Below are 24,547 nucleotides of genomic sequence, written 5' to 3'. Positions count from 1 at the left end.
AGCACTCAGGCAAGACACAGTGCTGTGCCCGTCAATAGTCCACTGAGCACTTCTCTGTCCAGGGCACACAGTGGATGCTCGTGAAACTGGACTTACACTGTCAAGCTGGAAACTTGAGGGTGGGCCAATGACTGAGGAGGTAAAGTGCTTGCTGTGCAAGCACAAGGACTTGAGTTCATCCCCCAGAATCCATGTTAAAAAAATGGGTGCGGCAACCCAGTGGGAAAGTGTCTCATTCCAATGAACAGAAATGAAGTCCCAGTGGAAGAGAGGAGGAGACAAGTGGATCGCATGGGCTCAGACTAGGCAAATCAGTGAACCCAGATTCAGCGAGAGGTCTTGTCTCAAAAGGCAAGGCTGAGAATGGTGGAGGAAGGGAGGAAGACACTGAGCTCAAACTCTGGCCTTCACATGCAGATGGATACACACACACACACACACACACACACACACACACACACACACACACATTTTTAAAGTGTACAACCTTGAGTGACCAGCATTTCACACGTCATGAGGCTAGAAATAAAGAGGAGAGGCTAGTCGAGTGCAGCAATTCTTGTAAGTAACGCCAGCCCTTGGGAGGCTGAGGCACATGGACTGCCCCAAGTTTAAGGCTGGCCTGGACCACCCTGTGAGTTCCAGACCATCCTGGGTTACATTGTGAGGCTTTGCACCAAACAAACAAATAAACCAAAACGAAAGTACTCTACCAACAGAAGGTATTTCTAGAATTTTCTTTCCTTTAGACCAGTGGTTCTCAACCTTCTTAATGCTGTGACCCTTTAATACAGTTCCTCATGTCGTAGTGACCCCCAGCCATAAAATTGTCTTTGTTGTTACTTCATAACTACAATTTTGCTGCCGTTATGAATAGTAACGAAAATATCTGATATACAATACCCAAGGGGCCATGCACAGGTGAGTGCCACTGCTTTGGAGCAATAGAAAATAGGAAAGCTGTTCTCTGTAGCAGTGCATTTTTCCCAGAATATGTTTCCTGAATTTAGATTTACTTTTGCATATTTCTTGTCTGTCTGTCTGTCATCTATCTATCTATCTATCTATCTATCTATCTATCTATCTATCTATCTATCTATCTATGTATCTATGTATCTATCTCTCTATCTATCTATACAATTTTATTGCCGACCATTTTGTTTGGTCTTTTGAGACCAAGTTTTGCTATGTTGCCCACTCTGGCCTAGAACTTGAGATCTTCCTACTTCAGCCTCCCCAAATTTCCAATTTCCCCCCACTTAATAGTTTGTTATTAAGACTCCTTGTTCACTATGGACACACATCATTTATTTATGATATCTTTTCTACTGGGACAATATTTGTCTTCTGGAGTACCTGGTGATAACCAGATACATATTCACAATGTTTAGCGATCAACCCCATATTCCTTCTATTGTTATGTGATAATCATTTTGTGCATTGGAGGGAGACACTTTCCTAGTTACTTTGAGATGTGGACTATATGAATCAATAGTTCGATATCATGGTGACCCAGAAGTTGTCTCTGTGTTCTGCATGCCCCAGGTCTGAATTCTCCACACTCCTAGCCTTCTCTTCCCCCCTCTCTGGTGGCCAATACTCCAACCTAGTCCGTCAACTTCAGAACAAACACAAATTTAATCACCCTGATTTGTAACTCGGTCACTTAAACCCCCTTCCGTGGCACATCGGAAGGCCTCATGCTAAGAACTAAGGAATGTTCCTGGGAACACTCTACTGTAAGAAGCTTTTCTTTGGGGATAGAATCTCAGAGGCGACTCAAAGGGGATGAATGATTTAAGCCAATTACTTTAGCTGTAATCAAGTAGCTTGGAAATACTGAAGAATGGGTTACCACAGTGGTGCCAGAGGAGCGTGTGTGTGTGTGTGTGTGTGTGTGTGTGTGTGTGTGTGTGTGCGCGCGCGTGTGTGTGAAAGCCATTGATCCACACACCAAGGCACACTAGGAAGCATATATAGTTGGTGGTGATCTGGGCATGCATGTTTGGGGTGAGTGGGAAGGGCATGTATGTGTGTGTGTGTGTGTGTGTGTGTGTGTGTGTGTGTGTGTGTGTGAAAGCCATTGATACACCAAGGCACACTAGGAAGCATATATAGTTGGTGGTGATCTGGGCATGTATGTTTGGGGTGAGTGGGAAGGGCATGTATGTGTGTGAGTGTGTGTGTGGTGTCTTCCATCAGCCATCTTAATTTTCTCATCCGTATGTGTGTGTAATTTGGTATGCATGTGTGTGTATGTATGTGTGTGAGGACACAGGTATAGAGGGCTGTATATGTGTATGCACCCTCAGAGACCCCAGGTTGTTATCAGGAATCATCCTCAAGGAGAAGCCCTTGGTTCTGTCAAGGCTGGACCCCCCTGGCCCCTGTGTAGAGGAATGTCAGGGCAGGGAGGCGGGAAGTGGTGGGTGGTTGGGTGGGGGAACACCCTCACACAAAAAGGGGGAGGGGGAGGGGAGAGGGGGCTTATGGACAGGAAACAGGGAAAGGGGATAACATTTGAAGTAAATAAAAAAATCCAATAAAAAAGATTAAAAAAAGAAAAAGAATCATCCTCAAGGACTCTCCTGATTCATTCATCAAGGCAAGGTCTCTCATTCGAACCCAAGACTTGCTGATATACCGGGGCTCTCTAGCCAGGTTGCTCGGGGATCCCTTCTTTGCCTTCTGAGGTTGGAATTACAGAAGGTCACCACAACCACAAGGTTTCTATGAGATCCTGGGGATCCAAACTCAGCTCCCCACACTTGGGTGGCAAGCACTTAACTGAGCCACCTTCCTGAGACAGCCGCCAAATTGAACCTGGAGCTCATTGGTTCAGCAACTCGCACTGGTCAGTGAGCCCAGGGATCTACCTGTCTCTCCTTCTCCAGTGCTGGGACTACAGACAAGTACCACCACGGCAGAGTTGTCTGAAACCATGGGTTCTGGGAGGCCAACTTGGGTCCTCATGCTCGCCAGGCAGATGGAATTATTTCTGACAGTGCTGAGGTCAAGCCAGCTGCACACCGGTTTCAGCCTGAGTCAGTGTCATCACCACTTGGAGACTGTGGAGAACACAAACAAGTCACAAGGACATCTGGTCACTCGTGCCCTTCCTCCTCTGGGAAGAGGTGCTCCAAATAACCTTGTCTTGCAAATGGGACTTGTAGTGTAGCTGAGAGTAAGTAAATGTGGATGGCGCTACAGATGCCCACAGGCATGCTGGGAATCTGCCCCTTGCTTGCTTCCATTGTTGGTCTGGTCCTCTTTCTCCATCACTGACTAGTTCTGAGCATGAACTGTGTGGACCACTTCTGAAGGTTTGGCTCAGCCAGTTAGTAGTGAGCTCCACAGCACTCTGCCTTACTGTGGGGTGTTAGCGTCTGATCCTATGGCAGTTTCTCCCCCTCCCACATGCCCTGCTACAACACGGTCCTGTCCCTCTCACTCGGGGACATCTCATGGCCCTGCCCTTTGCTCTCGGCAGTCTGTGATTCACCCAAAGACAGCAGAATTCTCTTCAAGTGTGCTGTGTTGTTCCCAAGGCCCTGAAGCCACTGACTGAATCTAGGGGAGCACTTAGTCTGGGGGAAGTCAGCCAATGTGTGGGAAGTCTGACTTACCCTGGGGACATGGGTTCATCAATCTGGTTGACAGTTCCCCACACAGCTCAGTCCTCCAGCCATCTCTAATCCACGATGAATCATCTCAGTCAGTCTCCCCTGGCTTTCATTTTGGCTTAAAGTCTGTGGAAAGAAGGACTGGAGATGTGGCTCAATCGATGGGGAGCTTGCTTAGCACATACACAGCCCTTGGTTCCCCGTCCCCGGCATCATGTACCCCAGGACTCGGTGCATATTTGCTCTCCCAGAGCTTAAGAGTTGGAAGCAAGGTCAGAAATTCAAGATCATACTTAGCAACAAATTAAATTCCTGGCTGGCCTTAAAATATAAATAAATCTCAAAAATGTAATAAAATCTCTAGGAGGTGAATGATCAGCCCAGATGAGTCAAGTACCTCGTTCAGGTGCAGCATACTAACTGTCGGTCTTCCCCTGCGAGACACCACAGCACAGGAGGGGATGTGGCCCCCTTCGTCACTGTGGAGTGACGGATGGGGCAGGTGAGGCCCGGCTAAGCTCGTGGCTGGCAGTGCCTTAGTGAGTTTTTGAAAATGCAGTTCTTAATTGTCCCACTCTGTGTCATTCAAAGCTGCAAGGCTCTGAGTGGCTTCAGGCGACAGTTTGTACAGTTCAGCTTGGCGCAGGCCACTCCTTCCTCAGTGGTGACCCTCACCCCCCTTCCCTACCCAGCTTCTCAGCCAGGACCCGGCACTGACCCTTCCCCCTGAGGGGAGGGTTATCATTTCTTAAAAACAGAAAAATAATCGCATCTGTGTCTAAGGTTTAAGCTCAGTCTGTGTGCGGCCACTTCTCCAGGTTCCCCTCACTGGACGTTTATATGAATCCAAGCTTCTGCCTCCAGTGCCTTCTCAGCCAGCGGAGTGCTTTCGTGGTTCATACAAGCCCTGGGTCCCCCGAAGCCCCAGAATCATACAGACAGGGAACACTGGGCCACACTACTCATCCCAGCACGTGAGAGGTGGAGGATCAGAAGTTCAAAGGTCATCTTTAGCTACATTGGGAGTTCAGGGACGGCTTGGGCTACGTGAGGCCCTGTCTCAAAATAAAAATACAATCAAATATGTCTCCTTGGGTGTCTGAGAGAAGTCTCTAACTTGGTGTATCAAAATCTGAGCTGTTGTTCTTCCTCCCTCTCCACCCCCTCTTCCTGAGGTCTCCGTCTCAGGGATCTCAGGGAAGAACAACTCCACCCGTCCATTTCCCAGGGTCTGAAGGCTTGCTTCATTCTCCTGTGCGTCTGGAGCTTGCTTAACAGAACCTGTCCACCATACCTTCGGAATTCTCAAGTCAGAATGTCTCCAGACTCAATCCTCAAATTTTACCATTCTGACCCAGACTTACTTGTTCCCACCCTCACCTGGCCAGAGCATCGCACCAGGCTCCTAACTCCTCTCTCTGTTTCTGCTTTGCCAAAGAGAGCACAGTCCTGCCAAAAAAATGTGCCACACTCTCCTTTCCAAGCCCAGCCCCCGGTGGCTCCCATCCTGTAGACACCATAACAGCTCTAAGAACTCATAAGGTCCAACCCCCCTCGGCGCTCCCTTGATGCTTTTTATTCCCCTTGCTCCCTTCCCCCTCCTCTTACAGACTTGCTGTAGCCCCATCATGCCAGGAATATTTCCACCTCAAAGTCCTGCCTTCCTTCTGCCTGGAAGCTTCTTCCCCCAAGTATCTGTGCCTCCTGTTCCTGAGAACGGTTCCTTACACCACGTGTGTAGCAGCGTTAATGAGAGGAATGCAGGAATTCTGACATGCGGCCGAGATGCCTTCTCCAGGATAACCTTGTTGTTCTCATTGAAATTGAGTGTGTGTGTCTGTGTGTGTGTGTCTGTGTGTGTGTCTGTGTGTTTGTGTGTGTCTGTGTGTGTATTTGTGTGTGTCTGTGTGTGTGTATATGTGTGTGTCTTTGTGTGTGTGTGTTTGTGTGTGTCTGTGTGTATATGTGTGTGTTTGTGTGTATATATGTGTATATGTGTGTTTGTGTGTATATGTGTGTTTGTGTGTGTCTGTGTGTGTTTGTGTGTATATGTGTGTGTGTTTGTGTGTTTGTGTGTATATATGTGTATATGTGTGCGTTTGTGTGTATATGTGTGTGTTTGTGTATGTCTGTGTGTGTTTGTGTGTGTATGTGTGTGTTTTTGTGTGTGTGTCTGTGTGTACCTGTTTGTATATGTGCACACACATGAGTGTGAGTACACAGGTGCACTCGTGTGTTTGTGTGGAGGTAGGAGGTCAGGTCAAACGTCGTCACCGAGTTCATCTTACAGACTCTACCCACCTGACTTTAATGGAGGTGTTGTGGATCCGCAGCACGGTGGAAAACACTACTTACTGAGCCATTTCCCCACCCCCATGCACCCTATAACTGAGCTCCTTTTGATTTGTTCAGAGCCGGCTTGCTCTCCCTCCAGAAGTGTCCCGTGAGATCTGAATCTTCCTTTCCCCACTTCTTGAAGAAGGGACTGTGACTTACATGTCAGAGTCTAGTGCTCCGCGGGGTTTCTTGGCATATGGTGGACCTGCTGTAAGTAAAGACTTCTCAACCGTGGCCCAGTGCTTAATGGGTGGACCAACACATCCAATTACAGACGGTCTGCTAAAGTAGAGGAGAACTGGGCCACTCTTTCCTGTGTGTTCCCAGCAGGCTGCTAGCCACTGTCTTTGTGTATCTGCTGGGTATGTTCTCGGCAGAGACCAAGAGCAGGCCTGGGGCAGAAGCACTCAGAATTTCCTTCTAGCAAATTCTCACATGATGTGGATTTTGGCAAGGTCTCTCTCTCTCTCTCTCTCTCTCTCTCTCTCTCTCTCTCTCTCTCCACACACACACACACACACACACACACACACACACACACACACACACACACACACGGTCCCAGAATCTCAGTTCTGTTCTGAGCCACTGGCTGGGGATTACAGCAGAGCAGTGAACTGGTTGCTTTGTTGAAGGGTTGATGGGTCATTTGTTTTCTCTCTCCTGGGAAGCTGTCCTGGGTTTAAGCAGGAGGAAAGCAGAGTGTATATTCTTTTTGGAGACCTGGCTCCCCAGTACCCTTCTCACCCCGCTAGGCCTGCCTGTGCAGGAGAAGGCTGGTGTGTGTGTGTGTGTGTGTGTGTGTGTGTGTGTGTGTGTGTGCGCGTGCCAACTCTCTGCCTATCAGGCCTAGAAGCTGTTCCCTTAATATTGATGAAGAAGAGGTCACCGTTGCTCAATCAAGCTGCTTCTGACCCAAATCTTTGAGATGTTTTGGAAAGCCATGGTGGAGAGTGATGTTCTGGTGAGTCTAGAGTGGTGGTGGTCATATGACATGGTACCCCGAGTCTTTGTCGAATGGGCTGGCCACTGGGAGGTCATTAGTTGAATCAAATACTACTTCTTGTGGTGTGTGTGTGTGTGTGTGTGTGTGTGTGTGTGTGTGTAGCCCCGTATTTATGTATAGGTGTATGTGATGATGCATGTGGAGGCCAAATGTTGGCATCAGACATCTTCCTCAACCTTTTCTATTTGTTCTCATTTATATTCGATGTTTAATTTGTATGTGTGTGTGGCTCTGTGTATACAGGCCACATGGGTGCAAGTGCTCTCAGACTCCAGGAGAGGGTATTAGATCCCTTATGCTGGGAGCTACAGATGATTCTGAACAGCTCAGTGTGGGTTCTTAGAGCCAAACTCCTGTACTCTGGAAGAGCAGAAAGTATTCCTAACTGTGGAGCAAGCTCCCCAGTCCCTTTCCACACTTGGTTTTTGAGATAAGCTCTCTCACTGACTCAAGCCACTGATGCAGTTAGATGGTTGGTAATGTACTCCAGGGGCTAGCTGTCTTTTTTCCTTTTTTTAATATGGGTCCTTAGAGATCCAAACTCAGAGCCTAATGCTTGTGCAGCAGACATTTTTACCACTGAACGTTCTACCTCCCCGGCCCCAGGCTCTATTTCTAGGTAGAACTCGATGTCTTGCACGACCTTGAGCCAGGCCTCCTAACCCTGGACTCTCTGACTTAGTCTCCTTGTGTTACTGAAACAAACACACATCTCCCTCCCCATTCATAAACTGCAGAGAAGCAAACACCTGGGTGTGTGGAGTCCTCCAGGGGATGTAGGAGCTGCTGTGCAGAACTCAGAGTGCCTGAGGAGAGAGCTGCTGTGCAAACACAATATATTATTAATACAATGTTAAAAAATAGCATCACAGCCTGAGCTATTCATAGCCGTGTTGGGCTGCAGAAGCAGCAGGGCTCTGACACACAGGCCCTTATACTGTTTTGGGAGGCAGAGGCTACGGTTTTCAAGTCTGAAACATACTGAACAGAAGAGGGAAATGAGATTTTAGGAAAATTTGGACATATTCTCAGGTACACTGGCAGTGTATACACCAGGTAGGCTACAGTTCGCAAGGTTGAGATTTAGTAAACTGGATGGCTGACCTTTGAGTTTTCATTACACTTTAGAGCTACTTTACAATGAGGCCAGTCTGAGGGCACAGGGCTGAAGGTTAGGAGTCCCCTTTCTTTCCTTATACCCATTAGGAAGCAGACAGTGATGCTTTAGACTCCATGGTGAAACCTCCCCAGTTAGGTAAACTAGTAATGGTTAGTAACTCGTTACATTTGGTTAGCTAACTCGTTAGTTGATCATATCCACTCAACAGATACATGCTACTGTAGACACTGGCAATGGAAGACATAGATTATTACCTAAGAGATCTCTCTCTCCCCCCTCATCCCTTTCTCCACCTCCTCACCACCCCCTCTCTCTGTTTGTAGGTCAGAGTCAATCAATCTTAGCCATCTTCTGTTATTCACCATCTTACCTTTTGAGATATGGTCTTTCACTGAACCTGAAGCTCACTGGTTTGGCTATATTAACTTTTCAGCCAGCCCCTGGGATCCATCTCAGATAAGAAATTGACAACATAATAGAGAAAGGATTCCATCTATGCAGATTAGCCAATCTAGTTTCATTGGGGTTACTTATAGAGTACAAATGACTAAAGGCAACTATGTCATTGAAAAGCCCACCCCAGCTTGGGTGACAAGTCACAAAAGTTGCAACCCAGAAGTTGGAAGGGAGCCTGTACAACTTTTAGGAAGCTCAACTGAAGAAATTCACCTCTTCTAAGCAATTGTTACTGTTATATAACATTCAAGAAGGGACCTTGTGAGTCTTGTAAGTTTCAGGAGTTTCCTCAGACCTATAAGTTTTGTTTACTTCCTAAGACTTGTAAGTTTCCTTTACTTTCTGAGGATTAATGAGCTTTCCTCCAGGGGGATATGTTTAAATTTAGAGGAAATAACTACACAACTCTCTATTTTCTTTCTATTACAGAGCCTGTGTCATCTTGGGGGTGATCTTTCTTCTGTCATCTATATGCATAGTGGTCAAAGCTATCCATGACCTCTCAACAAGGCTGCTTCCTGAAGTGGTAAGGTCCTTCTTTCCTAACATTCTTCTCTACGTTCCCACCTTGATTCTCACAAAGGTCTACTGCAGTGAGTGGGTAAAGGGAGGCTGTTGAGCTGAAGAAGACAGATCATGCAACATTTTTAGGGCTCAGAAGAACCCATTCCAGGGATACAGATAACTCAGCAGAGTAAAGTTCTGGGTCAGATGAGACGTCACATAGTTGAGCTTGTACTGTCTTTTATGTCCTAACCTTACACTCTTTTACTACTCTTAAAGCAATGCCTTTATTTTCATAAAAAAGAAACTATATTTGTATAGCTGTGATCCTGTCTGTTTTCTAAATCCATCTAATAATTGTTGTAATAAAGTATTTCTTTTTTCTTTTATACCTCAATGAGTATGTAAATCTATTTCCATTAGGATTCCTAGCATAACTAATGTCTAGATATATAAATTAGAAGACATACTTTCTGGCAGAGATGTCTTGTCCTCTGGTCCTTACTTTAATTCTTTCTTCCTCTATACTCCCTGGATGTTTTGGTAGCTTCCTTTGAGCAGCCTTCATAGAAGGCAACAGATTTGGTTACTAGGTGATGAAGAGGCTGACATTATAAATCTTCACATTTGGGTTCAAAGCTATGTAAACAGGACACTCTGTAGGATGTGTTTGGATTTAAGCTTGACTACAACATACCATTTTATACAAGTCAGGATAATTAGGGAGACTATACATAAATATGTAATGTTCATATAACTTTGGGGGTAGGACCTTGTGAGTCTTGTAAATTTCAGGAGCTTCCTGAGTTTTGTAAATTTTGTTGACTTCCTACATCTTCTAAGTTTCTTTTACTTCCTGGGCTTGTTCCAGAAGGGAATGATTCAATTTGGAAGAAATATTTACACAACAACTGCGTATATTATATTTCTTATAGATTCTGTGGCATCTTGGGAGTAATCTTCGGTGTATGTGTGCGTGTGTGCACGTGCACATGCATGTATTATGATCTGCCCAGCTGGTGTAGATCTTATACCCATATATCCTCTTCCCCATCAAACTATATGTAACATACCCCATTCTGCTAGAATAAGAATCTGCTAACACAGAAGGCACCAAGTGTGATTATGTATGCTGCATGTCAATCAGGCAACACCCTACATTTTTCAGAGGATATGAATACACTCGAATTTGAAGAAATATTACTAGGTAGCAGTTTTTTAGCACTGTGCTAGCTGACACATTCATTTATGAAGATACTAAAGATTAATTTCCAGCAGGTGTGATGGCATGGGATGGATGTCTTTGCCCTCAGGTCTTTTTAGAGATGCTCCTTGTTTTCTCTTAGTAACAGAAGCACTTTTAGCTGTGGGCAGTCACTCATTACCCATGGTGCAGTTGCTCTTAGATGAAGAGGCTCCAGAATTTCAATCCTGCCTCACCATCATATCAATGTCTAATGATCCGCCCATGTCAGGTTTGAATGGAGGAGAGCCACATGGTGATACCCAAGATGGGCCCTGTCCTTGGAGAACCCAGGGCTACTCCAATCTTTTTTATCAGTTCTGGGGTGAGACTGAAAATTTATACCATGTTGTAGATATCCTGCGTATGGTTGGTTTCATTTTTAAGCTTTTAGCGTCATGAAAGTTAACAGGCAAAGGCTGCTGTTTGCCAGCATACAGGACCAGCTAATGCTACCAGAGCAGAGAAAATTATTAATTTTTAATGCCTGTGAGTGGGGGCAGGGGTGCATGCATGTGGGCGTGCATGTGTATGGCAGTCAGAAGACAGCCTCAGGTGTTTTCCTCGGGAATCCTGTTCCTGCCCTTTAAGATGAGGTCTCTCATCCTCTTAGAGCTCAGCAATTTGACTAAGATGGCTGACTACTGAGCCTCAGGGGTCTACCTGTCTCTGTTTCCCCAACATTCCTATTACATGTGTGTTCCACCAGTCTTGGTTCCGGGGATCAAGCTCAGGTCTTCCTGCCTGCAATGAAAGCGGTTTACCAACCAAATCATTTCTCTATTCCAGTTTTTTTCTTTTCTTAAATTAAGATACAATGTAACAGTTCCTCATGAGATCCATTCTTAGTGTTGATTGCTCTCTGTGCCGGCTCGGCTCCCTCCCTGTCTTCCTGCACTGGTGACCCTTCCACCCTTTGTGCTTTCCTGTCATACTCTCTCCAGCCCTCTCCCTTAGAGTCCCTTTGCCCTGGCCTCTCTTGGTCTGCTTTCTAATTTTCCAGCAGCTGTACACACACAATCCCACATAAATATACACATATAAAAAGTAGAAGCCAGGATCTGTGTGTGAGAGAGAACAGGAAGTGTTCTTTATAATGAGCCTGTGTTACTGTACTTAATTTTTTCAGTTCCATCCATCTTTCAGCAAAATTCATTTTTTAATGTCTAAATAAAATTCCATCACATACATAGACCATGTTTTAATTAGCCATCCGTCTGTTGATGGGCACCCAGGCGGGTCCCATTTCCTGGCTTTTGTAGTAGGGAGTAGAGTCTTCTGGTATAAGTCACGGATTTTTCTATCAAGTGTCCTGGTTCCTTTGCTCTGTACTAGGGAAGTTTCTAGAAGCCAGCCAGCCAGTCACACATCAAGCTGTGACTCAGGATGAGTGCTGATACACAATGCTTCCCATAAATTAGATTTGTCAAGTCAAATGCCTAGAAAAATCAGGCCTGCACACAGAAGGGAGAAGTTGGCCAGGCCTGTAGTACTGGGAGAACGTGTGCCTGGCTAAAGGCTCCAGACTCCTTCAGAATTGCTATGCCAGAGAAAAGAGAGGAACCTCTGCTGAACATAAAACTCATAGGGCTGGGCAGACGGCTCAGTGGGCAAACTGCACTCAGTCCTCAGGAACACTGAAAAGCTAGACAGAGGAGTAAGGTATGCCTGTAATCTCAGCATTGAGGACAGAAGGCAGGAGCATCCTCAGGGTTCTCTGGGTAGCTGAACTGGCGAGAGAGGAAGACCCCTCTATCACTGATGTCGACCTTTTGCTCATACACCTGTATGATGGGAGGAGTACCTATACACATACACATATAAAACACACACACACACACACACAGAGAGAGAGAGAGAGAGAGAGAGAGAGAGAGAGAGAGAGAGAGAGAGAGGAACTAATGAAAAGAAATTGAAAGCCTGAATGGATAATTTCACATGGAAACATTGTCTCACTTAGGGTTTTACTGCTGTGAACAGACACCATGACCAAGGCAACTCTTATAAAGGACAACATTTAATTGGAACAGGCTTAACAGTTTCAGAGGTTCAGTCCATTATCAGCATGGCAGGAAGCATGGCAGCATGCAGGCAGACTGAGAGTTCTACATTCTGATCCAAAGGCAGTCAGGAGGAGATTGACTCTTCTGTACTGGGCAGATCTTGAGAACTAGGAGCCCTCAAAGCCAGACCATACAGTGATAGACTTCCTCCAACAAGGCCACACATCCTAATAGAAGCACTTCCCATGGGCCAAGCATGAAGTCTCAGCTGCACTCAGGGACTTTGCCATGTCTTGTAGGGTCTGGAGTAAACATGGGCCTCTTCAGGGTCTCAAGGTAATGGATGTCTTTCCTAATCATATCTTAACCCCTCACCTCAAGTCCAAGCTGCATTAGCAGCCCTGCAGATACAAGGTCCGGGAGCTGGTGTGTGGCTCCGTGGATAATACTTGACTAGTATGTATGGAAACCTGGGTCAGAGCCTCAGCACCATACAAACTGTGTCTAGCGGTGCATACCTGTTAGATGACCCCAGCACTGGAGAGGTAGAGGTAGGAGGACCAGAAAGGGTCATGCTCGGCTACATAGTGAGTCCAAGCCCAGACTGGGATACTGAGATGTATGAGACTCTCTTAAACAGAAGTCAACACCAGTTCTTTTCTTTTAATTCAGCATGAAATTCTCAGAGTGAGGCTTAGTGCTGGGATGGGTCAATGTGTGTGTGTGCACGCGTGCATGTGCCTGCGAGTGTGTGCATGTGCCTCTGTGTGTGTGTGTGTGTGTGTGTGTGTGTGTGTGTGTGTGTGTGTACACATGTATGATATATGTGCCTGTGAGACTAGAGGAGGACATTGCGTATTCTCCATTGCTCTCCACATTACTCCCTTGAGGTTGGGTCTCTCACTGAGTCTGGAGCTTGCTGTTTTTCATCTAGGTTGGTGGTGACCAAGCTCTAGGGATCTTCTTGTCACTGCTTCCCCTCCCCCAGGTGCTCTGGCTACAGGTTATAACAGGCTTTTTAATGTAGATTCTGCTTTCTGACCTCAGGTCCTCATACCCACTGAGCCATCTCCCCAGCCTGCAATGGCTCAGTTTTCAACAAGAAATCTGGGTAGTCAGGAGTTCCCCAGCTATGTAGTCAGCTGGCTCTGATCCTCCAGGGTGTCACCAGCCCCTTGGGGTTTGACTGGAAGAGGAACTGAGCCAGCTTGGTTTCTGGGGTGAGTCCTGAAGCAGGCCTAGTGGGTTGTGCTTTGTGGCTATATAAGTAAAGGGTGTAAGCCTGCTCCCTACCTCTGTTAAGACAGAGTTTGGGAGAGAGTTCTCTGCAATTCTGCTTTGTTCTAGTTCTAGAAGCTGGGCAGTGGGCTGTGCTATGACAGGGAGCCAGCACTTGCTTGGTGCTAACAGGACAATATTTACTTATTTACAATATGATGGCAGCTTCTAGTGTGGTTCGGTTGGTAGAGTACTTGCCCTGCCTTCCTGAGTTCCATCCCTAGCACTATTTAAACTAGAGATGGTGGTGCATGCCTGTAGTCCCAGCACATGGGAGGCGGAGACAGGAGGATCACAAGTTCAAGGTCATCCGCAGCTACACGGTGAGGGCAGTATGGGCTTCATGAGATCTCGTCCCTTTTAAAACAAAACAAATCAATGAATGAATAAATAAAAAGTAAAAGAAAGTAACTTCAGAACAAAAGTGAGCATCTTCAAGAAGTCTGTGCCGGCAGTGACCTTACCCACTGTCATGAAGCTTTTCATTAATGAATAAAAGTTACATATATTCATGGTCTAGATCTAGGTTGTCTGATGCTGGAGTGGGCTGGTTTACTATTTTATTCTCTCTTTGGTTCTTTTTCTTCTGATCTCGGGTTGTTTTCAAAGGGTCACATCCTGTTTTGCCCCTGCTGCACCTGCTCTGATGAGGAAGGGCGGCTGGTGTGCTATTCCGGTTTGCAGGGACACGGGCCCTGAAAGCTGAAGTCTAAGGCTGTCAGTCCGTTGATGGCAGAGTCAGTCTCATTGCCTGCCTCTTCGTCCTCCAGCTCCTGGCCCCACAGGCCTGTCTGTCTCATGTGTCTTGGCTGCCCGTTGGCCTTCAGGGCTTGACCTTTGCATTTCCTCTACTCCCCACGACACCTCTTCCCTGCTTTTTCTTCTCTCTTTTCTTTCTTCTCCTTCCCCTTTTCCTGCTCTCCACATATGAACCTTGGCACACGTGCGACCCCTCCCACAAAATAAACAAACAAAGATACTTTTAAAAAAATGTGAGTTCATTCTTTCCCCTCGCACTTCCTGCCTGTCATCTGCTCTCCATACCCACTCTCCTGGCTCAGTCTAGGAAATGCTGTCCAGGATGCTTCTTCAGCTCAGGTTGGATAATGCATGGGCAGTATAACCTGTGGTTCAGCATCAGAGACGTTTTTCCAACATGAAACGTAACTCCTAATTTAGCTTGGGAATGGAACTAATACTTAAAAACACAAACAAAAACCAACCATCCAACCAACCAAACAAACAAACAAAAGCTGACTTGGTTGGTAGAGTGCTTGTCTTGTATGAGGATTTGAGTCTAACTCTTAGCACCTAAATTTAGAAACCCAGGTGTGGTGACAGGTGACATACATTTGTAATTCAGAGCTGAGAAAGTGGGGACAGGTCAACTCTGGGGCTTGTTGGACAGTCAGCCTAGCCTTCCTGGAGAGCTCCAGGCCACTAAGAGACTCTGCTTCAAAACCAGGTGGGTTGTGGGACTGGGGAGATGGTTCTGTGATAAGAAGGCCTGCTTGGCAGTGAGCACCAGAGTTAGGGTTTCAGCACCCACATAACAAGACAGGTGTCCTTCCAAAGCAAATGCTTGCGAGCCCAGCTCTGAGGGGACTGGAGATGTGAGGTCCTACACTGAGACTTGCCAGTTTCCTGCCTAGCTATGAATCCAGGTTAGAGATAGACCCAGACTCAGCACAATAGGTGGAGTGTTACAGAGGACACCGGAGGCCCTTCTGGTCTTTTCATATAAATATAGGTGTGTTCACCTGCATATACATGTACATAGACTGACTCTCTGTCCATGTCTCTGTCTCTCTGTCTCTCTCTCACATGCATACACACACAAATTAACTAAATTATTTTTTTAAAAACGGTAGCTGGATCCTAAGGCATGACCCTTGAGGTTGACCCCTGATGTCCACGTGTTTGCGCATGCATGTACACAGATACACACACACACACACACACACACACACACACACACACACACATACACGGGAGGGGGTGGGAAACACAGTCACATAATATGTTAATGTGGATCAAAACATGTACTTGAAACATGGAGTCTGTGCTTAGCCACAAACACTCTCCCATTTTGAGGCCAGCTAGGAGCCCCACTGAGATCTGCATAGGACCAATGGGTTGCCACGAGAGCAGGTTTTGCTCTCCCAAGTGTGACCCAGACACTTTGCTGACAGGACTGTTTTTTTATCTATTCTATAAATAGATATTGTGAGGAGACAACGTGTTTGATTAGACAGGAATGCTAAACAGTGGGCAAGTATAGCAGTAGTTCCTAAGGACAGCGGGTAAGAGCTGTGGCAGAACCACACGTGACTTCACGTGCTTGCCAGGCACATCCTGAAGGTCCCTGGTGGCCTGGGCCCCTGAAGGTTTGTCTCCGTCAGCTTCTGGAAGTGTGGGTGGGTCGTCCTCTTGGCTTCTTATAAGAACTGAAAGTTGACAGCTCTGTTTCCCTAGGAGATGATTCAGGAGTCTCCAATTGGTCCACTTCCTGGCTCTGCGAATCTTGGTTTTTCATCAGTTTATGATATTGTCGTGAGCAATCTGCCATGTTGCTCGATTCTGTCTATTATAATAGGAAGCTTTGTGCTTTCTCCCTTAAATAGTAGGTTTTTCTTTTAGCCTGATGTCTCATTAGGCCTTCATGAAGTTTCTGAGGTTGGCGGAGGCATGAGACCTGCCACCGTCTTACAACAAAAAGACACACTCTTAACTATGGGGAGAATTAACTGTGTTAACTGTCACCTGCACTGTGAGTGATGTGCTGTATCAGAGACTCAGTGAGGGGACCACCGAACGGATCAAGGGCTCTCCCTGAGGACTGAGCACTGCAAAGCCAGACTCCATAAAAAACTTCTAAAGACAGCTGTGCTTCCCGATGGAAGGGACATAACCCAAAGACTCTAGCCCCACATGAGATCCAGGGTCAATTCCAAGTCTAGGATGTCCCCCATTTTACTGATTGCAAATAACTCTCCCCCTTCACAGTAGCTTCGGAGACTTTTTAACTTGATCAGCATCACGAAGACCCATCTTGTATGGCCGCTGTGACAAACACAGGGGAAGATGTGCTCATTTCTCTCCAGCTACCAGCTTCCCCACCCTGCCCTTCCTATTCAAGGGGAATCTGTGTACGTAAGGATGGTGGTGGTGTGGCCCGAGCACTGGCCTAGCATGCACGAGGCCCTGGGTTCCGTCCCAGCAGCTCAGCTTAAACACGCACGAGCACACACACACACACACACACACACACACACACAAACATACACACACATACACATTCACTCAAACATACACACACATACACTCAAACATACACACACACACACTCAAACACACACGCACACAAACACACACACACATACATTCAAACATACACACACACACAAACATACACACACATACACATATACTCAAACATACACACACACAATCAAACATACACACATACACACACAAACATACATGCAAACATACACACTCACATACACACACACACACACACACAGACACAGGCACACACACCCATCCACACATGCCCCACAGAGACATTCACAAATATACATAAATAAAAATGAAACAAATCTTTAAAAACAGCGTCAGAAACACCACATCACAAAACAAACAAAAAAAGAAAAGTTATGTTGATCAATGAGAGTAGGATGTTGCACTGAGGCCGAGAACTTCACTAGGTCAACATTTCTTTCCTTGGGCAATTCTAATCTCTCGAAACTTGTTTTTCTAACCAACTAGAACTAACTTAGTGATTGTTTCTCTGTGCAGTTTTATCACCTATCATTTGGAGAAAAAAATGATTTTGAAAGCTGTTTGTCACTATAATACATATATGTATATGTATGTATACATATATGTATTACATATATATTTGCTTCCCTACATAGAGGACAAGGCTTCTGGCCTCAGAACATCTCTGCCCTTGGGGCTGTGCTTTGGCCAGTGGGGAGACTCAGATCAATGCATGTTTTATTTCTCAAGCGCACACTGAAATGCCCCTGCCCATGTAGTGCACACAGTGAGCCTGTGCACTATGGAGCAGTGGAAAGTGCGTTCTTGTAGTGATGCCAGCCCTCACTATGGCTGTCTTGGGGTCATGTGGGTCCTGCTGCGTTCTGTTCAGCCTACAGGCAAAAAACGAGTATTTTCTCACAAAGCCACAGATCACACACGCGCGCGCGTGCGCGCACACACACACACACACACACACACACACACACACACAAATTGAGCTCTTTGATCATCTCAGTCTCTGGAGTGAAAAATTCTAAGACCAATATGACTGAAGACAGGCTCTTTTCCCTAAAGAATTTTTCAATGAGAGAGTGGCTATGCGGGCTTGACCTATGACCCGCCCCCCAACACCTGTGTGTGTGTGTAGGGGGGCATGACCCCTCCACCAACACACAGTATGTGGGGGGGTTCATTAGAGGAAACAGCTGCTACAAAACGTGGACCTCCACATTCTGCCTCAAGGAAGGCGTCTGTGCCCTGAGCTCTGCCTGCCGCCTGTCTTTATCAACCAGTTTTCCTTAGTGATTCCCAAACACTCCTACCCCCAATCTAGGTGTTTGTTTTTTTGTTTGTTTGTTTTTTGTTTTTTTATAGCATTCAGGTAGTCCAGACTGGCCTCGAACTCCTTATGTAGATAATGATGACCTCTTTTCTCTACTTTCCAAGTGGAGATTACAGGCATGCATGCATGGTCTATGCAATTCTGGGCACTTCGTGTTTGCCCAGCAAGCACTCACTTTATTAACTGAACTGCATCTCTCGTCAGGTTAAAAGCTTATCCCCAGGGTCCCAACCAACCTGTCTTCATGCTGACGTGTACAGTTAGCACACTGCAGTAGAACTTTGGAGCTTTTCTGGTTGTTGTTCATGGTGGTCTCCTTCCCTATGTCTTGTCTTGGAATTTAAACAGAGGGAGAAAACAGAGGGTGAACTATAAAGTCTAACCACCCAGCTGCCCAGCCTTGTGGCTTCTGACTATATTGACTCACCAAGGTCACCTTGGCTGATGCCTCACAGTAGATGTCTGTCATCAGCTGACTTTCCCGGGCTGAACTCTGACTGAGGCAGCGAGACCAGACTTAACCCTCCTGAAGTCTTTGTTCTCTTTAAATGTTTAAGATGAGAGTTGGGGAGTGTGCCCATGGTAGTCTGGAATTTATAGTCCCTCTACCTCAACCTTTCACATGCAGAAAAAATGGGACTGGGCCTCTGGGATGCCTTATTTCTCATCTCTATCCAAGTTAGACCACACAAACACACACACACATACACACACATACACACACATACACACACATACACACACATACACACATACACACACATACACATACACACATACATACCACATACACACACATACACACATACACACACACATACACACATACACACATACATATCACATACACACAAACACACACACACATACCACATACACACACACAGACGTACACACACACATACACACATACATACCACACACACATACACACACATACACACATACACATACACACACACATACACACGTACATACCACATACACACACATACACACTCACATATACACACACACATACACATATACACACACACATACACACACATACATACCACATACACACACAAACACACACACATACACATACACACACATACACACATACATACCACATACACACACATACACACACACACACACACACACACACACGTACATACACACCCCTAAATAGCTAATTGTTGTACAAGGTGCATTATTTTAAAAAAAAAACCTCTCTCCTAGAGGAAACCACTTATAATTTTGATAAATCTCCACATCTCTTTTATATTTTAATTCTTTCTTAGTAAAGCAAACTTTAAAATATATTAATTGTATGCCAGTATAGTTGGTTTTCTTTGTTAACTCGCTCTAGAAGCTGCTCCCTCATAACCACATCCAGAGGTGTGTCTCCTAGGTGATTCTAAATCCCATGGAGTTGTAATCCAGATTAGCCGTCTCAGGGTATGTGGTGTCATGCTGTTTTAGAAACCCCAGAGGAGACTCTTCCTTTAAGCCATCTTCAGGGGAGGAGGGTGTGGGCAGGGAGTCACCAGGGAAGGAAGGCTTGAACTCAGCCTGGTGGCTGGTCTCTGCATCCATGGCAACGATTTGGGACTGGAGTCTTTGGTTCCAGAGATTCCCATTCTCATGGGAGAAAATGGCAATGTGTCCGATGCCCCATTGAACAGAAGCCAGGGTGGACCAGGGAATGTCAGCCTGGGCTCTCAGATGGCCTACTGGACCCTGGGGCAATCATGGCACCTTTGCTGGCCAGCCTGTGCCTCTCTGAGGCTTCCTTTGACCCTGCTGTCCATCTCAGTTCCATGGACCCCAGGAAGCTGGCACCAACTGTCCTCGTTATACTCAGCAGGACCTATCAGCCTGTCTAGAAAATGTCGGGGCCGGCATGGCCCCACAGATACGGGCATCGGTGTTCCACATCCTGACTTCCGAATGGTCTGACGCTAACTTACAAATCCCCAAGCCTTCAGATGGGAGCGCAGGGTGATTTGTCAATATAATTTAATCACTGGGGGGAAAATGAGGCTTGCGCCTGGTGCGATTTCCACACATCTGAGGGGGCGGGGGAGGGCGGTGACGAAAAGTTCTGAAGATGAGAGTGACTGTTTTAATTTCACCTGGGGCCATAAATCGATCCTCATGTATTATTCAGTCGGCACGAGCGTCGCCCTGGTGGCACTCTGACACAGGCAGTGTCAGAATGGTTTGAAATCTGTCCTCATTAGGAAGGCGAAGGACGCCTTTTTGCAGACATAAGCAAGCGAGCCTCCCGAGTCCTCTCTCACTACCTCATATCCTATGAACAGGACAGCGGGGGTCACCGGGGGAAGGATGGGTTGGCTTGGCAGATCCGGCCTCCATCTGATGTCACTGGCTATATAGTTCACCGTGTCCCAGCGTTGCAACTGTTATTGTCACATCCTATAAAGTATAAGCTCTGCCTAGGAGGTGACAACTGACTCACGCTATTGAAATAATTTCATTTTGACACGAGGTTTTCCTGTGAGCAACGGCATGGATACAAAGGCTCAGAGATGCAGCGGTCTAGGGAAAACGGGAGTGGTGCCTGGGATGACAGAGACTCAGCAGTGCAGTGTTAGAAACGGCTGCCAGCAGATGACTGCTTGGGATGCCTGTGCCACAGGGGTGAATGCCGCCCTGCATAAAACTCTTCACTCACTTGAAACATTATGAGATTTTTCTTCTCTCTCTCTCTCTCTCTCTCTCTCTCTCTCTCTCTCTCTCTCTCTCTCTCTTCTCTCTCTCTCTCTTTCTCTCTCCCCCTCCCTCCCTCCCTCCCTCCCTCCTTTCTTTCCTTCCTTCCTTCCTTCTTTCTTTCTTTCTTTCTTTCTTTCTTTCTTTCTTTCTTTCTTTCTTTCTTTCTTTCTTTCTTAAACTCAGTTGTGTGGTTTTTCCAACTTGGATTTTATAGATGTCAGGTAGTGTTACAATGTCAAAAGGTTGGCATGTTTGACAACATATGGAAATATATGAACGGACCAGAGTCATGGAGAAGAAGCAATCAGATGTCCTTACCCTGTGTTGATGGGCGGGATCTTGGGTGAGTGGGGTGGTGAGAGAGGGTGATGTTCCGTATCAGCCAGCAAGCTGGAAGGGGCACAGTCATGGAGACATCCTAATGGCCAGGATCTCACTCTGCGACTGGACTGTCTCTCTAAGAGCCCGTTGTAGCTCCCAATGGATGTGGCGCAGCCAAGCCTCCACCTCTGCTCTTTTCTCTCTGACCTTTGCTCCTGGTCTTCTAAACATGGGGACATCGTTAGACCCTGTGAGGGAAAAATCTTGATTGCCAGATTGGTTGTATCTGGAATTGACCTTTGGGTGGGTCTGTGAGGGAATTTCTAGGACGGGCTAACTGAGACAAGGGACCCTGTCTCACTCCTGGCCTCCGCTTGTTGCTGTCAAATGAATCTGCCCCACTGTGACTCCTGCTACTCTCCTTCCCCGCCATCAGGACCCACCTTCTTCAGCTTTCCACTGTAAACTGAAGACCAGCAGCTCTTCAGGGGGCCTCCACGCCTCTTCAGCACGAGACAGGGATGGCTGAGACACTCAGCCTCATGGACTGCGCAGCTACTGGGCTCTCAGCTTTACAGAGGTGCAGATGGTCACCATTGAACTGGCCACTACCAATCTGATTAATCAACGGTGTGTGTGTGTGTGGGTGTGTGTGTGTGTGTGTGCATCTGTATGTGCTTGGGTGTGTGCTTGTGTGTTCATGTGTGTGCTCATGTGTGTGTGCATGTGTATGTGTGTACATGTGTGTGCTCATGTGTGTGTGCATGTGTATGTGTGTACATGTGTGTGCTTGCGTGTTCATGTGTGTGTGCATGTGATCATTACCCTTCCTCTACAGAACCCCAACATAGACCCTCTCAGCTGCCCTCCAGTTTGTTAGCTCCTTGGAGTAACAATTTCTCCACTCAGAACTGGGAAAAAAGTGCTTTAAGCACAAGTAGCATAGCTGTAATTCCAAAAAAAGCAAAAGCAAATCCAAAACAAAAACCCCAACCCTTTTTGGGGAAGAGCCGAGACCAGTAGAATAAGTATCAGAGCCACACAGGAGAAGGTGCTGAAACTCACAGCGACAGGCATGAGCCTCATAAACATGACAAGAGAATTCTGATGGAAACATGCACACTGTGTGGCCAACTGTATAAAATCCAAGGACAGGAGAAATTAATATAAATCATAAAGCACTTGTGGGGGATTGAGGGAGGGCATGAGGGAACTTTTCTGGGTGTTTTGGTTGGTTTATTTATGTTATTATGTTTTACTACCAGCACAATAAGATCCAATCTCTAATATCTGTATTAAAATGTTTTATTATATCTTAATGCATTTAGTGTAGGTGGGGGGCATGTGTGGCCGTGAGAGTGTGATCAGAGGATAGCTTACAGGAGTCAGTTCTCTCATGGGGCCCAGGATGGAGCTCAGAGAGGGTCAGGTGTGGCAGCAAGCGCCAATTACAAGCCCTGCAATCTTTGTATTATGTGTGCATTTATTATGCCTCAATAAGAAAACATACAGGATGGCACCTATTGACAGTCCTGGCACACACAACCCCAGAGATGGAAGCCAAAAGATTAGAGTTCAAGGGCTAGTTTGTGGCTAGCCTGGGCTAATGAACCCTGTCTCAGAAAAATAAAATAAAATAAAATAAAATAAAATAAAATACTAATAATGCTTGAAAACCTTAGTCACCAGGTACATTCGGGAGGCAGGACATTATCAATCACGATATCTTAGTCCTGTGACTTGCTGAGTTCTAAGTCACAGGTCCTGTCTGGTTCATTCTCTTTTGGCCATTTTCCTGGCCATGATCTGCAGCCATCCCTGTCTACCACACTCACAAGGAACTCACTGCTGTAAGTCAGGTTCAAAGGGAAAAGTCCATTTGTTCCTAAGAAGTGCCATCCGGTAAAACCAGTGAGGGGCGGCGTGTGGGGATGTAACGACCGATAAGAATAGCCCATTAGAGGTGAGGATTGTAGTTAGGTGCTTGAGGAGCTGGGCTTGCAGTCGCACTCATTTTAAATTCAAGCTGAGAGATCCTTGTGAGTTCCTAGCCATCCTGGGCTACACTGTGAGTCCCCAGGCAGTCTGGTCTATATTGTGAACTCCAGGCAGCCTGGGCTATGGTGTGAGTTCCAGGCCAGCCTGGGCTACATTGTGAGTTGTCATCTAGCCTGGGCTATATTATGACTTCTGGGCCAGCCTGGGCTACACTGTGAGACCCTATATTGGTTATTTTCTTGTTGTGACAAAGCACCTGATAAGAAATGGCTCAAGGGAGCTATTTATTTGGGCTCACAGTTTGAAGGGATACAGACCATCACAATGTCAAAGGCACAGTGGCAGGAGTGTGAGATGGCCAGCCTGTCCCACTGTGTCTGCAGCCAGGAAGCAGAGGGCAGACAGAAAGTAGGGCCATAAAACCTAAATGCCTCCTTCTGGTCATCCACTTCTTCCAGCAAGGATCCATGGCAAAGATTCCACAACCTCCCAAACAGAATCACCAGCTAGGGACCAGAGCGTTCAGACACATGACCCTGTGAGGATATTTCCACTTAGACTGCTGCAGTCCCTGTCTTTACAGTGACAGCAAAACCCCCAAACAGCTGAGCAGTGATGGTGCATGCCTTTGATCCCAAGCATAGGAAACTCCCATCCCATCCTCCCAACCCATGCCTCCAATGAGGGTGCTTCCCCACACACCCACCTCCCCACCCTGGCATTCCCTACACTGGGGCATCAAGCCTTCACAGGACCAAGAGCCTCTCCTCCCACTGATGCCCAACAAGGCCCATCCTCTGCTACACATGTGGTAGCTCCATGTGTACTCTTTGGTTGATGGTTTAGTCCCTGGGAGCTCTGGTGTCTGGTTGGGTGAAATTGTTGTTCTTCCTATGGGGTTGCAAACCCCCTCAGCTACCTCTTTTTGAGACTGTGTCTCTCGCTGAACCTGCAATTCACCTGTTAGGCTAGGCTGATTGGCCAGTGAGAGCCCAGGACCCCCCCTGTGTCTATCTCTTCAGCACTGGGATTCCAAGCACACATCGCAATGCTTTCTCATGTGGGTTCTGGGGATGCAAATCAGGGCTTGCAAGGTGGAGACATTGCAGACCGAGCTCTCACCCAGCCAAAACTATAGACCACTGGACTTGCCAGGTTCTTGGATTCCTCTACCAGATGTTTATCCGCCCAAGGAAAGTGTTGTTTTTCGTGCTTTGGGACCAATGAAGTTGGAAAATCAGAATCTGTCAAGTATTAGCTCTTCACAGAGACACGCCACTCATACGCACTCATCAACAGCTCCTGGAACATGCGATTTGGAAGGC

At 46.5% G+C, this 24,547-nt stretch overlaps 1 protein-coding gene across 2 annotated transcripts in view; it reads left to right on the top strand.

The window, feature by feature from the left end:
- The window catches only part of Tmem163 (transmembrane protein 163), a 174,197-nt gene that overhangs the window by 138,440 nt on the left and 11,210 nt on the right, over positions 1 to 24,547 (top strand). For both annotated transcript variants that reach the window (XM_087581154.1, NM_001110763.2), the window contains 1 exon segment: positions 8,972 to 9,068. In XM_087581154.1, coding sequence (XP_087437280.1) covers positions 8,972 to 9,068 — 97 coding nt within the window.

This window comes from Rattus norvegicus, chromosome 13 (assembly GCF_021556685.1).
Source record: "Rattus norvegicus strain SHRSP/BbbUtx chromosome 13, alternate assembly SHRSP_T2T, whole genome shotgun sequence".
NCBI classification, from domain to species: domain Eukaryota; kingdom Metazoa; phylum Chordata; class Mammalia; order Rodentia; family Muridae; genus Rattus; species Rattus norvegicus.
The sequence above is the reverse complement of the archived record's forward strand: the minus strand, read 5'-3'. Positions and strand labels throughout refer to the sequence as shown.